At 43.8% G+C, this 17,607-nt stretch overlaps 1 protein-coding gene across 2 annotated transcripts; it reads right to left on the reverse strand.

Moving 5' to 3' along the window:
* Positions 1–6,533: 6,533 nt before the first annotated feature.
* Positions 6,534–12,263, reverse strand: npffl (neuropeptide FF-amide peptide precursor like). 2 transcript variants are annotated; one of them, XM_056735169.1, is made up of 4 exons: positions 11,504–12,263; positions 7,317–7,477; positions 6,935–7,056; positions 6,534–6,693 (listed from the first exon to the last, which is right to left on the reverse strand). In XM_056735169.1, the coding sequence occupies exons 2-4, from the start codon at positions 7,473–7,475 to the stop codon at positions 6,579–6,581; spliced, it is 396 nt and encodes a 131-aa protein (XP_056591147.1). In that variant the 5' UTR covers positions 7,476–7,477; positions 11,504–12,263; the 3' UTR covers positions 6,534–6,578. The 2 variants fall into 2 exon arrangements, with proteins under 2 accessions (XP_056591147.1, XP_056591146.1); XM_056735168.1 differs by having other exon boundaries at positions 12,170–12,213.
* Between the last annotated feature and the right edge of the window lie 5,344 nt (positions 12,264–17,607).

Here is a 17,607-nt window from a genome sequence, read left to right on the forward strand (position 1 = left end):
CATTACTATTTTTATTTTATTTGATCATTTTTGAAAACAGGAAAGCTCTAAATCAAAAGGGTAAACAGCTTAAAACAGCTTTTTTAACACAATTTTTTAAAGTAGAATAGCCCTGGAAATCAGTTTAAAAATATTCTAAGTAAGGTGATTCTGAACCTCGATCAATTGGTAAAGCACAAGGTCAAAGGTAGGTTACTGGGTTAATGCACGTACAGTATGTATTGTTGCTTCAGTTAGAATTGTCTGAAATGTAATTATTACAAATTAACTTTAACCTTGATACATGATATAATCAACAGTATAATGTGCTTCATTACATCACTATATGCATCCGCTGCATGGTGTCCAGTGTCTCTCAGCAAAACTCTGAATTGGTCTTGGTTCACCAAACTTGATGGAATACACAGAAGCAAAATTGTGGAAAAGATGTGTAGAACCCAACAACCAGCAATTTCTTCATCAATGAGACAAAATAATACTTAATCTTCTGATATAAATCCATCTTTTTCCTTGCCCAAAACTTTATTGGTTGTTTAAAAAAAATAGTTGCTGACTTCTGATTTAATGACTATATTAACACATACTGTAAATCCAAATTATCTTGTGCTTCCTTAAGCTGTATAATGCCTCTGCTGCGTGCTGTCCTGTGTCTCACGCAGCTTTGCCTCTGTAATAATGTTCTTAAAGAGGTGGAAGAAAGGAGGCGGGGTCGGCACGACTGGGAGACAAGATTTGTATTTTATTACAACAAAACGTTCCACGGCGCTAGACAGCTTTTATGCTGGCTGGCAGCTTTTATGCTTTCTCCTCACCAATCACTGTAATGAGACACAGGTGATCTTAATCTTCAGTTGATCTACTGACTCACCGTCTTTCCGGTGTCTCTCCTCCCCGGTGCAGACGTCACTAAACCATGCCCCCCTGCAGCCTCCCCCCTACTCCGGGAGAGAAGTCGGCCGCTGCCATCTGAGACCCCGGTCTGTGGATCACCTGAAATTTGAAGGTTTGTATCCCCAGATACCACTGGATGATCCACGCGTGGGTATCTTTCATGCGGTGGAGCCACTGGTGGGGAGCGTGGTCCGAATGGACAATAATTCGCGCCTCAGGAGATAGTTAAGGAGGGTAAGGATGGCCCACCTGATCGCCAGGCACTCCTTCTCAATGGTGCTGTACCTCATCTCTCTCCTAGAGAGCTTCCGACTGAGGCACCAGCCGTTCTTCACCCTCCGTCCCCTGGGACAAAACCGCCCCCACGCCTCGATCCGACGCATCCGTCTGCAACGAAAAGGGAAGAGAAAAATCAGGGGAGTGCAATAACGGCCCGCCACAGAGAGCAGCCTTCACCTGGGTAAAAGCCTGCTGGCAAGGCTTCGTCCATTGGACGATATCCGGTACCTCCTTTCTAGTGAGGTCAGTCAGCGGGCTGATGAGGACCGAATAATTAGGTAGTATCCCGCCAGCCCCAGGAACTGCCTCACCTCCTTTTTGGTCTTGGGCCTCGGTGCGGTCGCAACTGCTGCCATCTTATCAATTTGGGGATGCACCTGCCCGTGACCCAAGTGGAAGCCCAGATACCTTACCTCCACACGCCCAATTGTACATTTTTTCGGGTTAGCCGTCAGCCCGGCCCCTCTCAGTGAACTGAGGACCGCCCTCAGATGGTGCATATGCCGCTCCCAGTCATTTGGTAATGGCATAATATCGTGCAGGTATGCCGCCGCATACCCAGCATGTGGTAGCAGCAGGCGGTCTGTGAGATGCTGAAAGGTGGCCGGAGCCAACGGAAGTGTGTTAAACTGGTGTAATCGAAACGGCGTGGTGAAGGCTGTTTTTTCTTTGGATAGTGGAGATAAGGGAATCTTCTATAGTCCACGCAGAACCGAACAGAGCTGTCGGTTTTAGGAACCAATACTATCGGGCTCGCCCAATCGCTATGGGACTCTTCTATTACCCCCATCTCTAGCGTCGCCTTTAATTCTTCCTGAACCACCTTTTTCTTGTGTTCAGGTAATCTATAGGGCCGGCTACGAACGACCACGTCCGGCTTGGTCTCAATATGGTGCCCAAAGAGGTTAGTGCCACCCGGTAGGGGCGAGAACACATCCGCAAAAGCTGCTTGCAACTTGGCTACATCGTTGAGCTGGGAGGGTGAGAGGTGATCCCCGTGGCCAGAGCGAGAGATTGTACTGGGTTGTTCGCTTCTGGCCCGAGATTCTCCTCTCTACTCACTACCGTTGCCAGCATCAACGGGTTCACCTCAATCTATTTTTTAAGGAGTTTGATGTGATACACTTGATGTGCTCCGCTCCTAACTGACCGCACTACCTCATAATTGAGATCGCTTATTCGCCGTGTGACCTCAAAGGGCCCTTGCCACTTTAGGAATTAACTTAGAGCTCGAGCTGCGGAGTAATACAAGCACTTTATCTCCGGGAGCAAATTTGCGTAACCTGGTACCCCTATTATACTGTCGGCTCTGCCTGTCCTGGGCCTGTAGCTAATTCTCCATCAAGAGCCGCCCCAGTGCATCGAGTTTTGCTCTCAGGTCCAGGACATACTGAATTAGATTTTTGCTATCTGAGGGTCCGTCCTCCCAAGTCTCCTTTAGGACGTCCAACACCCCACGGGGCTGACGTCCATAAAGTAACTCAAAGGGGGAAAACACCGTGGAGGCTTGGGGGACCTCTCGTACCTCCAATAACAGGGGTTCCAGCCATCGGTCCCAATTTTGGCGTCTTCGTGCAGAAACTTACGGATCATTGCCTTCAAAGTGCGATTAAAGCGTTCAACCAACCCGTCTGTCTGTGGGTGGTAGATACTGGTACGAACTGCTTTAATGCCCAATAACCTGTATAGTTCACGGAGAGTCCGTGACATGAACGCAGTGCAGAACCTCCTTCGGGATTCCCACGTGGGAGATGATTCGAAACAGGGTGTCCGCAACACTCTTGCCGGAAATGCTGCGGAGAGCCACTGCTTCTGGATATCGTACCGCATAGTCTACTACGACCAATGCGAAACAATGCCCTCGTGTCGACAGCTCTAATGGCCCCGATCAGGTCCATACCAATTCTCTAGAAGGGGACCTGAACCAACGGAAGGGGGCACAATGGTGCTTTTGGGGTGGCCGGGTGGGTTTACCAACTGACATTCAGAACAAGACACGCACCATCTGCGCACGTTCTCGTGAATACCCGGCCAAAAAAAACGGCCCATTAGGCGGCTTAACGTTGCCGTTTGCCCCAAGTGACCAGCCATTGGATTACAGTGATCAGGCTGGAAAAGCATTTCCCGACGGCTCCTTGGGACAACTAACTGGGTTGTATCTTTCTTTGATTGAGTGTCTTGGGTCACTCGATACCACCTGTCTTTTTAAAATGGCAAAATACGGATATACGAGCGGCTGTGCAGGGTGGAGAGGCTGTCCGTCGATGGTTCGAACCTGGTCAAACACATGTTTGAGCGAGTCATCGTGGTACTGCTCCAAGGCAAAATCATCGCACCGAGAGAGATGTTGCCTCTCTACGGCACTCTGTTCCCCTGAGTCAGTTACCCGTGGTTACGGCTCAGCTTCTCCCGCCTGCACAACTGCCCCCCTCCATCACATTTGATCCCCAAGAGAAACATTCGCATATAATTTCCCCAATAACACAGAGAACATCGGCCAATTCGTCCCCAAAATTAGCGGATGTTTGAGAGGCAGGTTGACCGCCACCTCCACTCTATGCTTTTGACCCCGAAATTGTATAGGCGCCGTCACTAAGGGATAGTTCACCACATCCCTGTGCACACACCGCACCTTGACCATGCGTTGATGGATTGAGGTCTGGTTACAACCGGAATCCACCAAGGCCTTTATACTCACAGGTATCTGATAACAGGCCGGCTGACTCGAGGGCAACCTGGGGGTCGTTGGGGATCCGGATCATTGTACCGACCTCCATCACCAGACAGCGGTCGATCGTGTGACCCAGCTCCCCGCTCCGCCAACAGGTTGGCCCAGGTTTTTACGCCGCCCTAGCTGCAGGAAGTAGGCCAACGGATTGGTGAGGAGAGGCAGGAAAAACAGGAGGGGGTGTCTGGGTCCCCTACAGAACGATCGTCCGGCTCCGGCTGCTTCCCAAGTTCACGGAGCGGGCTTGGGCCCAAAGCTCTGCTGGGACTTGGGAAAGAGTACAAGCCGAGAGAGAGAGGGTGTAGATATAGAAGGGGGCAGAGAGAGAGATGGTCGGGGTATGCCGACCCTGGGGCACGCCACCATGTACTCCTCAGCCAACTGGATGGCCTCCGTCAGCGACGTCGGTCGGTGGCACTGGATCCACGGTGCGATCTTCTGCGGAAGCTGCACCAGGAACTGTTCCAGTGTCACTCGGTCGATGATGGATCTTCATGTCGCCTCTGTCGGCCATCAGCCACTTGCGGCAGGCATCCCGGAGCTGCTGAGCCATAGCAAAGGGTTGACAAGCTTCCCCCAGCTCCAAGAAGCGGGACCGCTGCCGCTGCTGCTTAGGGCTTAGGCCGACCCTCTGGAGGATCGCTTTCTTGAGGTCTACGTAGATCAGGAGGTTCGGGACTGACAACTGCTGGGCGGCCAGCTGGGCTTCCCCCGTCAGCAGGGGGATCAACCGTGTCGACCAAACGTCCTTTAGCCAGCACGAAATCTCTGCAGAGCTCTTGAACAGCTCTAAAATGCCTACGAGTTGTCCTGAGGGCCCATCTTGTGCAGTGGCATGCAGATCGATGGGGAGCCAGCCGATGTTTCCCTGTTGATCCCCCCCTGATTAAGCCAGCTCCGGAACGACTCCTTGATGGTGCTGCCTTTGAAGACCTGCGAGCGACTGGATGATTCACGCAAATGGCGTGGTCGGGACATGGCGGCGGCACTTGCTACTTTCTCCCAGGTTTCATCACCACTGTAATAATGTTTATAAAGAGGTGGAAGAAAGGAGACGGGGTCGGCGCGACTGGGAGACAAGATTTGTATTTATTACAACAAAACGTTGCGCCACGGCGCTAGACAGCTTTCAATACTCAAATTAAATGTCTCTCGGCTTTTCCGGAACTCGGTCCGTAAGAATCCACTTTCCCGGAACTCGGTCCGTAAGAATCCACTTTCCCAGAACTCAGCCCGTAAGAATCCACTCTTCCTGTTTCCAGTCAGCTGCCACGTCTCCCAGTCGGTCTCTCTCAGCTTCTGCTTTGAGGCTGGCAGCCTTTATGCTGTCTCCTCACCAATCAGTGTAATGAGATGCAGATGATCTTTATCTGCACTTGACCTACTTACAGTAGGTCTTACTTTAGTGCAGACGTCACTAAACCACGCCCCCCTTGCCACAGCCACGTATATTAAACCCTGGACAGCTCGAAAGATGCCAACGTCATTCGTATTTGTGATATACATATTTATATGAAATGTGTTCGGTTGCACATAGAAAAGGCCAGTCTAGGATCTGCCCTAGACTGTTTACTGTAATATGGGTGTAACAATATCTCACTGGACGATAATACCTTGGTATGAAGTTCACAGTATAGTATTTAAAATGACAAAAGATGACTTGGAAACGTGCCATAAGGATTTTCTTTATCCTCTAATCTCAACTGCTGCTTAGAGTTATGAGTTATAGTTCAGTGGTAAGAGCATGGCGCTAACAACACCAAGGTCGTGGGTTCTATCCCAGGGGATTGCACATACATAATAACAAATGTATAGGATAATGCAATGTAAGTCGCTTTGAATAAAAGTGTCTGCCAGATGCTTAAATGTAATTTAGATGGAGATGGGTCAAATGACCTAAAAATCCCTTTTATAAAATAAAAGAATTACACCAGATGGACCTTTACTGTCATGTGTCCACAATGATATTGAGACAATTTTGCTATTGCAATAACACGATATCGATACTATTGTTGCCTACTGTTTAATGGGAGAAAATGAAATGTACTTTAAGAATCTGTACTGTAATAGCAGCGGAGGACTTTTATTGTGTTTGTTCACAGAACAGAGGGACATTAGACATCTCATGGTGCTCCTTGGCTGGCCAATCAGTGGAAGGGGGCATTTAATACCTCTCACATGTAGAAAAACGAGTATTCAAACTTTTAATTCTTATTTTACCTGTGAAAATGAAAAATTATATACGTACATAAAGTGATGGATATTTTAGTAATGCAAAGATTTTTTTGACTGAGGAAAGGAATTTTCACTTTAACTGTGAACAACAACATGACAAGAGTTTTTTGTCTCTTTGTCTACAATGGTCTAATTTCAAATATTTCTAGATGCAAGATCAAAACGTATTTTTTTTTGTGAAAAATAACATTTCAGTCAAGCGACCCTAAACATCTGACCAGTAGTGTATGTTTTTATTTGACATACATAATCATTTTAAAGAAAGCTACTAAGCTAAAAAAAATTGTTTGACAACTTATTATTTACAAATCAGTCTCTAAAAAAATATAGAACACACAACACATATGCAGTGCACATGTGGTGTAATAGACAAATAAATCATAACATGGAAAGACCTAACTCATCTTTGTATACTTTATTATTTAATGTTTGAGGCAGGTTGGTGCTATTTTTTGCCAAATCTTTGCGGCACAGCCATGCTCCAGATCTGACCGGGAACTGTCTCCCAGTCCCGAGACTGTATCTCTGCTGACAGACCGCTCCGAGCACCACGACCGAACCTGAGCACAAAAGGAATAACATAACAAAATCAATTGTCATTTTGTTTCATTTATCAATCTTTTCACATAATCTGTGTAAATAATCTGAATAAGCAGTGGATCATTGTCTGCAGTCTTCTGTGTATACTGGGCATCACAGAAATTGACTCTACTGGTTCCAGCAAAGGCATATTGCTTCAGGTTTTCGGCTCCTGTGAAACTAAATTGGGCCTTAAACTATGCTCTTGGTTTGTATACACACCGTTGAGGCTGGTGAAGCACTGAAGGGTTGCGTTCATATCTCTGAGAAACGTGTAGGAAAGCTTGTAGCACCTCTAACAGAAGACGATCTTCCAATAAATGTTCCAGCTGCCCTTCAGTGACCTGTTACACAGATTTTCTGTTTAACTTTATAATCCTCTGGGGTTAAAAAGGGTTGATACACTCAAACAAAACCACAACCGAAATATCAATTCATGTCGAAAAACAAACACACCATTGGCCTCAGAACCTGGTATTGGTCTCTACCGTAGCGAAACTTCTTGTAAGATCCAGAAAAAAGGCAACAATAATACTGGGTATTTCTTCTTTCTTTTACATTTTTTTTAAGAATTACAAATACCCAAAAGCAAGATGTTTCTTACCACTGGCCCCCGACTTTCTACTATGTTGTCGTCTGAGTCTTCATGTGATTCCAGAAGGTGTTTGCTGTTCTCTAGGAGTGCTTCTTTTGGGATGGAATGGCTCATATCAGTCATCACCAGCAACACACCCAGTAGCGTGAACCACACACCTGAATCCATTACTTACAAACAGTCAGAAACCAGAGTATTGGCAAGTGAAATGTCTGCTGCTGTGTCTCTTGTAGAACCTTTATATAGTCATCAGCGTATAACCCCAGAGAAAGACATGAGTGATGAACATTTATAGGGGGGATGTGTGGATGAGTCCAGTCTGTGTTGCTGGGGATTTGGTAATGGCTGATTTACGATTCCCACAGGAGCCCATGAAGGCACATTAACACAGCTATTCCTAATAACAGATGCACAAACATTATTTTAAATAGTGTACTAATGACAGGTGTGACAAATACGCACTTAACTAAAACTAATCTTTACAATGCAGAACGTACAAATTTTATGTGCAAGGCAAATACACACTTAAACTATACATACGCAGTATGTACGCTTTTAGTAGTGTTACAAAGGACAATAAAACGCATTTGAACCAATTATAATTTTACATTTGTCCGTAATAGATGCCGAGTGGAACTTGCTTGGTTTGAAGCGATTGTGTGTTAGACAGAATATTTTTCAGTTGTTGTTACAGTTGTTACAGAGTTGAAGGGATGCTTTAAAGTAGGTTTATTGTGTACATAAAATGCTAAAGTTTATTTTGCCAGCCACTACTCGGGCTACAACACACACAGTAGGATAGTGTCCGACAGAACACACGTGAACTCATGCGTTACTCTTCAGACACATCCTGTCTTTTAGAGCTCACCAGTGGATGAAAGCCAACCTCATATTTACTCAGTTTTCACTTTTACCGTTTCGCCTCAGTATATCCGTGTTTTTCCTGATACTGTGTCAGCCAATTTTACAGTTGTTTTCAAAGTCTGCTGTCTGTGTTTGGGTTTTGTCCAGAAAACATGACATTTTGCCTTTTTAATAGACCATAATAGAACACATCACACTCTAACTTTGAAACAAAACACTGTCCACAAACATATCTATACAATCTGTATCCATCTATGAGCACACAATAGACACAGACATTAAAGGAATAGTTCACCCAAAGATGGTTCAGATTGACTTGACTATAGTAACTTTATTCCTACAATGGAAAGGATATTTTTGGGGATGAGAATTCTTTACAACATAGCAATGATATTGAAATGAACCTTGGCTTTCTTTATTTTGACCTCACTTTCAAAATACTTTGGGTTTCTCTGATGATTCGTCCCTGTAATAAGATATCCTGATTTGAATAATGGTATCAAAACTACATTAAGACTTGATCTACACCATCTGATGTTGTGCCGATAATATTAAGAGTTTTGAAAATGTGTTCACTGTAATGTGAATTCCCATCACTGGGGATGATGTAAACACATGTCTATTAGTTGCCATGACAGCTAATAGGATTAAGGGCCATTCACATAATAACAACAATAACTATAACTTTAAAAATTAAGTTTAAAAAAATCGCCATTTAGAAGTAACTGGGTTTACATCTTAACTATAACGATAAAGATACAGAGAACGATATTGTTGAGGTCCCTTCCAGAACAATTTTGACGAACAATAAAACATTCAGTCAAACAGTCTCTGGTAGATCTCTAATGTTTGCATATTGTTAATCTCGACATGTGTTTTAGACGCTTTTTAGACGTGGCACTGCAGATGTAGGAGATGTGGACCGGTTGAAACCTGTTCGTCTAGTGCATGTTTACAGAGAAAATCAGTGGGAAGGTAGCACCGCAGGATGGAAAATCCCGTTGTCTATGAATGGCATGCACGCACATACTTTGTGCATGTATTAGGGTGTTCTGTACAGTAATGAAAACAGCTCACACCCCAACAAATGTGCACTCACACAAATGCTCCCAACTATATTTTGAGGTCGCACTGGTTAAATTTAGGGAGCATTTGCAACTAAAATGGTCGCAATTTCTAACCCATCACTCCATCATGACTATAAAAAGAGCTAACCATGTTTTTGGTAGTGGAACTGTGGTCATACAAATCTGCCAAAAAAACATGGTTTCTACACCTACACTATGATAAAATCATGGTTGATTTCCTTGAGGGCTTTAAAACCTACCATAGAACACTACAGTATATAATACTGTAATATATAGTATGCTGCAGTTTACTTTGCTGCAATATACTATATTATTGTTTCATTTGGTCACACTCATATCTTGCCTGTCATTTTGTCAAAGAGTTTACCTGTGGCCTAAAGCACCACCCTGTGCTCGACTGCGTGTCTGAAGCAAGACACGCCCCCTCATTACCATATGGACACAGAAATGTAAAAATAAATAAATGTAGAAATAAATAAATATGAAAATAAATAAAAATCCAAATACATATATACTAGCATAAATGCATCAAATAAATACAAAAATGTAAAAAGTAATAATAAATGTTTAAGAAAATAAATCATATATGTTGAAATATCAAAATTTTCATTATTTTTTGTTAATTTTAGAAAATCAATGTCTTTATTTATTTTAGCTTTTTTACATTTCTTCATGGATTTATTTTTGTATTTATTCATTTTTAATTTTGGCAGGATTGGGCTTCCATATTTTGAACAATGCACATTGTGAAAAGCAGTATATAAATAAAATGGAATGGAATCAATTTGAATTTCTGTTACTAAAAGTGTACACATGTTTACATCTTGCTAATTTTCTGTCTAGAAAGTACTAACAAGCACATTTTGAAGAAGAAAAACACACTGTAATCTTTAAATAATAATTATAAGGTTATAAGTTATTTTAAGGGGAAAAACAAGGACAAAATGACACAATGATGTAATATATGTTGAATTTAAATTACTATGTAAAGTTTAATAAACACTAGAGCATGTCTAGTATTGCAGATGCATGTCTTATTACATCATTAGGTTAAAGCTGGTGTCTCTTGAGAAGGCAGCTTGTTTTTCTGAGAATGTCCGATGGGTTGATCCATTATGCGTTAAGATAGACTGAAGTTTTATACAAATTTCCCTAGAGTCTTTACTAAGCTGTCCATTTACTCAACACAGAGATGAGTGGCTGCAAGTTTTCAAATTTTTCTTTATCTGTAGGGGCCATTTATTTGCCTTATTTAAAGCCTAATTTTGTCAGTCTTTGTTCTTTATGAGATCTCAGGTGATGCTTGAAGGTCTGGGTGTGGCTAATGGTCGGCAGATTGAGGCCTCCGGAAACACCAAAACAGTTGAAACAAATGTGCCAACAGTTAACATGGCAGAAGATACAACACGAAACATATAAGAACATATACAGACCCAATTAGAGCAAACGGAGGCTGTGTTTATGTTTTGATGTTTTGATATTATTTCGGGTGCTGGGTCAAATTCATGCCTGCCAAATGCTGACAGGTATGGTCATATGTCGTTATACACGATTCAATATTAACATAAATTATACGCAAAGCCTTTTCATCATCAGGGATGGGCATAAATACATGTAAAAGTATTTAAAATACAAATACAAAATACTGTGTGGAAAAGTGTATTTAAATACAAATACAAAATACTGTGTGGAAAAATTTATTTAAATACAAATACAGTATTTTGTATTTTGAAAATACACAAAATACATGTGAAATTGGTGATTCAGTGCAGGTACCCCTATTAGGCTGAAATCTATTTGGGGCTGTTCTAAATGCCAAAAAGCATGATGTGTTTAACTGCTAAGAAACTTTCGTTTTCATTTTATTTACTGCTTCCCTTGGAATTTGGCACAATTTGGCATAGAATTTGGCATTATTCACCCAAAGGTTTTTTTTCTACTAAAAGCTAAAGATTTTGTGTGGTGTATCATTCATCAGTGTCATCACAGATGCACACAATCAATACACTAAACTGATGGAAATTATTTTGTTTAATACAATCGTTAATTAAAAGAAAATAATGCATTTAAAAATGTATAAGACAGTTTTTTTCAATTTAGTGTGTTTAATGTTATCATATATTGATATGTTTTGTTGTAATGTCACAATTTGAATTTAACTGTGTTTTACTGAGGGTTTAAGAAGTGTACTCAAAACCTTTTTCACATAATGACCTAAAAATGACCCAAAACCTATAAACCTACCTAATCAATTTATACGTGAAGAAATCCATTAATCACGAGAAGAGTGTTTCAAAAATTATTCGGCAAGCAAATGACTTCCTCTCATCGCTCCTTTTTGATGACTTGAAGAAGAATTTATCAGAGTCGCCCCCTGTCGTTTCACAGACTTATACAACAGAGAGCACGTCAAGAATAAAAGCCTCGTCGGTTTAATGAGGAGTGCGCGCAGTAAACAGTTTCGCGGCGTATCTATGTGAATTGTGAAAGTATAAACAAGGCTTCAACTGCACAAAGCAACAATAGAAAGCGGCAACTGTGCGCTTATTACAACGCTTACCGCGTTACACGTGACACTCCGTCTCGGAGAGCGTGCACAAAAAAAACTGCCAACGTGCAAAGTGAGAATTTGAATTTCCTTTCGCGGCAGTTATAATAACAAATCACAATTACTCATTCACACTTGTTTCTTTTTCCACTCTCATCTCCCAATTATTCCTGCCCACTAAAAGGTGCACATATATATTTACTTACCCCAATAGCTCTATAAACTATTTAAAAAAAGTTAAATCAATTTATATAATCGCTACGAATCTACGACATGTTGATGTTGTCATAACATCACCCATACCTAACACGCAGTAGCGTTAATATTGTAAACACAAATAAAATTGACCATGAAATCCTCACATTATTCCAGAGAAGACGCAGATCCAATGCTGGGTTGTAGCTACAGCTGAAGCTCACGTGCATGAATGTTGGGGCTGAGGAAGGGCGTGTCTGGCCTGAATTATGTTGGTTGATGCACGAAAACACCCTGATAAAAAGGTTGACTGGCTCAAGTATTTTGAGTATTTTTAAAATACAAAAATACTCATCTTAAATGTATTTAAATACAAATTACATTAGATTTTTCCAAAGGCTTTAAAATACAAAATACTATTTTGTATTTCAAATACGTATTTTAAATACATGTATTTTAAATACTGCCCATCCCTGGTCATCATTTCCCGGAAAAGAATTACTCATTTAAAGTAAAATCACAGGCTTCACTTATACCGTGCGAGTGCGCCACATGAAATACAGATGTGGGGAGGTCATTTCTAGATCACAGCAGGTCCCCAGATAATACTTATCGTGTGCAAAACCTGATATGTTCAGAAAAAATAAAGGCATGTCTGCATCCATTTTACATCCTTTCGGATCACAGAGTTCGCACCACCTTTGAAATGCCTTGCCAATAATACTCAACTTAACTTTATTTATAAAGCGCTTTTTACAATTTTCATTGTTACAAAGCAGCTGTACATGAGACATATTGACTATAAGCAAATCAATTAAAGACCTGTAAAAACAAGAAAAAGGTGAAAACACAGAAGACAGACATACCCGCATACAAACGCTCAACACACACAATATGCACACGTACTAACACACATAGACATAGACACACAGAGGGACACACCGACATGCAGGCAAAGTGAAAGCACACATTAAAGATAAAGGAGAGAGAAACACAGGTCAAATATTAAACAAACTATAAATTCCTATATGCAATATTAATTATGTAAAACTTTAAAATTCTAATTCTAAAGCAGCCCCCCCGGCCAGGCAAATAGTTCAAATCAGTTTGCATACAGTGGCGAAGAACCCAATACTCCAATTGAGGGAAAAAAACTCAGGAGAAGCCAGTCCCAACCAGGGGATTCCAGTTCCCCTCAGGCAAAAGCTGATGCCTCTGCACAAACTCGACAGTGCTTGCAGAACAAAGCTAAATAAAAATGAATTTACTACTAAGTAAATTATAGATTTAAGATTATCATTAATAATATAATAGCACTTACAATTTTGTAGTGAAGTCTGTCAGGTCGCCGCTTCCCATTCTCCACTTTTCCATCAGGTCTAGACATGAACTGAATCCTGCTCGCTGTGGTAACCTTGGAACAATGAGACAAGACTGGCTGAGAGTAGACAACTGTTTTGCACTCTTTGATGCAACATGCACATCAGTTGTTGTTGGAAGTGTTTCTAGTTCCGGTTGATCTAACAAATTGAGCCTAAACCCTCAGAGGATTGATATTATAGAAGTGTAGTGTATGCGAGATTAAAAAGATATGTCTTTAGTCTAATGGGGTCCGGCCGGCTCAGCCCGAAGGAGCGACGTGGGGCCACCCTCCCGTGGACCCACCACCTACAGGAGGGACCGTAAGGGGCCGGTGCAAAGTGGATCGGGTGGTAGTCGAAGGCGGGGGCCTCGACAACCCGATGCCTGGACGAGGAATCTAGCTCTAGGGACATGGAACTGACGGGGAAGGAGCCGGAGATTGTGCGTGAGGTTCAGAGATTCCGACTAGAGATTGTCGGGATCACCTCTACGCACAGCTTGGGCTCTGGAACCACACTCCTCGAGGGAGGATGGACTCTTCACAGCCCTGGAGTTGCCCAGGGTGCGAGGCGGCGGTCTGGTGTGGGTTTGCTTATAGCCCCCCAGCTCAGCCGCCATGTGTTGGAGTTTACCCCGGTGAACGAGAGGGTCGCTTCCCTGCGCCTTCGGTCGGGGATAGGTCTCTCACTGTCGTTTGAGCCTATGGCCCAAATGGCAGTGTAGAGTACCCGGCCTTCTTGGAGACTCTGGGAGGGGTTCTGGAAAGGTCCCCGACTTGGGACTCCGTCGTTCTGCTGGGGGACTTTAACGCCAACGTGGGCAACGACAGTGACACCTGGCTGGCTTGTGGGACTCCCGAGGCTGACAGGTACCGACAGGCCAAGCGGACGGCAGTTGGAGCACCTGGCTGGCTTGTGGGACTCCCGAGGCTGACAGGTACCGACAGGCCAAGCGGACGGCAGCCCGGGTGGTTGGGGAGGCAAAAAGACTATCGGTCGGCCTCGAAGAGATTCTGGCAAACCGTCCGGCGCCTCAGGAGTGGGAAGCAGTGCCCTACCAACGCTGTTTACAGTGGAGGGAGGCAGCTGTTGACCTCTACCCGGGATATCATCGGGCGGTGAAAGGAATACTTTGAGGATCTCCTCCGTCACGTCTTCCATTGAGAAAGCAGAGACCGAGGGCTCGGAGGCGGACTCGCCCATCACCCGGGCGGAAGTCACCAAGGTAGTCAAGAAACTCCTCGGTGGCAGGGCACCGGGGATGGATGAGATCCGCCCTGAGTACCTCAAGTCTCTGGATGTTGTGGGGCTGTCTTGGCTGACACGCCTCTGCAGCATCGTGTGGCGGTGGGGGACAGTGCCCTTGGACTGGCAGACCGGGGTGGTGGTCCCTCTTTTTTAGAAGGGGGACCGTAGGGTGTGCTCCAACTATCCGGGATCACACTTCTCAGCCTCCCCGGGAAATACTATGCCAGGGTACTGGAGAGGAGAATCCGGTCGATGGTAGAACCTCGGATTCAGAAGGAACAGTGTGGTTTCCGTCCCGGTCGTGGAACACTGGAACAGCTCTATACCCTCTCCAGGGTGCTGGAGGGTTCATGGGAGTTTGCCCAACCAATCCACATGTGTTTTGTGGATTTGGAGAAGGCATTTCGACTGAGTCCCTCGCGGCATCTTGTGTAGGGTGCTCCGGGAATATGGGATTCGGGACCCTTTGCTAAGGGCTAAACGGTCCCTGTCTGACCGGACGGGAGCTTGGTTCGCATTGCCGGCAGTAAGTCAGACTTGTTGCCGGTGCATGTTGTACTCCGGCAGGGCTGCCCTTTGTCGCCGGTTGTTCATAATCTTTATGGACAGAATTTCTAGGCGCAGCCAGGGGCCGGAGGCCGTCGGGTTCGGGGACCACACGATTTCATCTCTGCTCTTTGCGGATGATGTCATCGTGCTGGCCCCATCAGACCAGGACCTTCAGCATGCACTGGGACGGTTTGCAGCCGAGTGTGAAGCGGCTGGGATGAGAATCAGCACCTCCAAATCTGAGGCCATGGTTCTCAGTCGGAAAAGGGTGGCTTGCTCACTTCAGGTAGGTGGAGAGTTCCTGCCTCAAGTGGAGGAGTTCAAGTATCTGGGGGTATTGTTCACGAGTGAGGGAAGGATGGAACGGGAGATTGACAGATGGATCGGTGCAGCTTCTGCAGTAATGCAGTCGTTGTACCGGTCTGTCGTGGTGAAGAAGGAGCTGAGCCGCAAGGCGAAGCTCTTGATTTACCGGTCAATCTACGTTCCTACTCTCACCTATGGTAATGAGCTGTGGGTCATGAACGAAAGGACAAGATCCCGGATACAGGCGGCCGAAATGAGCTTTCTCCGCAGGGTGGCCGGGCGATCCCTTAGAGATAGGGTGAGAAGCTCGGTCACTCGGGAGGAGCTCAGAGTAGATCAGCTGCTCCTCCACACCGAGAGGGGCCAGCTAAGGTGGCTCGGGCATCTTTTCCGGATGCCCCCTGTACGCCTTCCCGGGAAGGTGTTCCGGGCATGTCCCACCGGGAGAAGACCCCAGGGAAGACCTAGGGCACGCTGGAGGGACTATGTCTCCCGGCTGGCCTGGGAACGCCTCGGTGTCCCCCCGGAAGAGCTGGAGGAAGTGTCTAGGGAGAGGGAAGTCTGGGCATCCCTGCTTAGTATGCTGCCCCCGCGACCCGGCCCCGGATAAGCGGTAGAAAATGGATGGATGGATGGATGTCTTTAGTCTAGATTTAAACTGACAGAGTGTGTCTGCCTCCCGGACAGTGCAGGGAAGACTATTCCAAAGTTAAGGCACTTGATTTTGAAATTCTAGGTATTACCAACTGACAGGACACCTGAGAGCGTAGTGCACGTAAAGGACTGTAATAAAATAGAACTTTGCTCAAATGCTGCGCAGCTAAACCATGTAGGGCTTTATAATTAAAAAGCAAGATCTTAAAGTTAATGTGATGCTTTATAGGTAACCAGTGCAAGGCTGACAGAACCGAGCTAATATGCTGATACTTTTTTGTACGTGTAAGAACTCGAGCTGCCGCATTTTGGACCAGTTAGAGTTTTTGTAATAAGCCTGCAGGCCACCTAAAAGTGCATTACAGTAATCTAGTCTTGATGTCATGAATGCATGAATTAATTTCTCTGCATCTGACAGTGACAGCATATAACGTAGTTTAGATATATTCTTAAAATGGAAAAATGCAAATTTACAGGTGCAGGCGCCATGGCTCTGAAATGACAGATTACTATCGAATAGAAAAGCAAGATTCTTTGCTGACAATGAGGATTTTAAGGAATATCCATCAATAGTTAAGCAGTATTCTTGGTTGCTACATACGGCAGTTTTCCTATCAATAAGTATCACTTCTGTTTTGTCCGAGTTCAGTAATAAAAGTTGTTACTCATCGAAGTCGTTTTTATATCGACTATGCATTCCATTATTCGATGGAAATGCTTTGTTTCATGAGGCTTCAAGGAAATATAAAATTGAGGATCATCAGGATAACAGTAAAAGCTAACTCTGTGTCACTTTTAGAATATCTCCTAGAGATAGCATGTATAATGTGAAGAGGACTGAGCCCTGTGGTACACCGTACTGGACTTGCAATTTGAGTGACACCTCATTGCTACAAATTGAAAGCGGTCAGATAAATAAGATTTAAACCATTTCAATGCTATTCCCTTAATGCCGCCTTCATTTTCGAGTCTATGAAGGAATGTGCTGTGGTCAATGGTGTCGAATGCAGCACAAAGGTCTAGCAGTACCAATAACGGATACAACCTCGGTCAGATGCAAAAAGCAGATCATTTGTAACTCTGATGAAAGCAGTCTCTATACTGTGATGTGCTCTAAATCCAGATTGGAATTCTTCTTTGATGTCATTCCTTTGGAAGAAGGAACATAATTGAGTTTAAACTACTTTTTCTAGAACTTTAGATATGAAAGGTAGATTCGATATAGGTCTGTAGTTAACTAGTTTTCTAGGGTCGAGTTGGGTTTTTTTGACTACGGGCCTTATAACAGCCAGCTAGTGTCAGTGATGAGTTAATAATAGTAAGAAGAGGATCTATAATTTCTGGGAGCATCTCTTTCAGTATATTTGTAGGTATAGGGTCTAGCATGCATGTCTTATGTAACGTAAATGTAAGAGTGTGCATACATTAATTTGGTTTTATTTGTGTAATGTAGATTGTAATGTAAATAAAAATAACATTTATATGAA

The sequence above is a fragment of the Triplophysa dalaica genome, chromosome 21 (genome assembly GCF_015846415.1).
Source record: "Triplophysa dalaica isolate WHDGS20190420 chromosome 21, ASM1584641v1, whole genome shotgun sequence".
Taxonomy (NCBI): domain Eukaryota; kingdom Metazoa; phylum Chordata; class Actinopteri; order Cypriniformes; family Nemacheilidae; genus Triplophysa; species Triplophysa dalaica.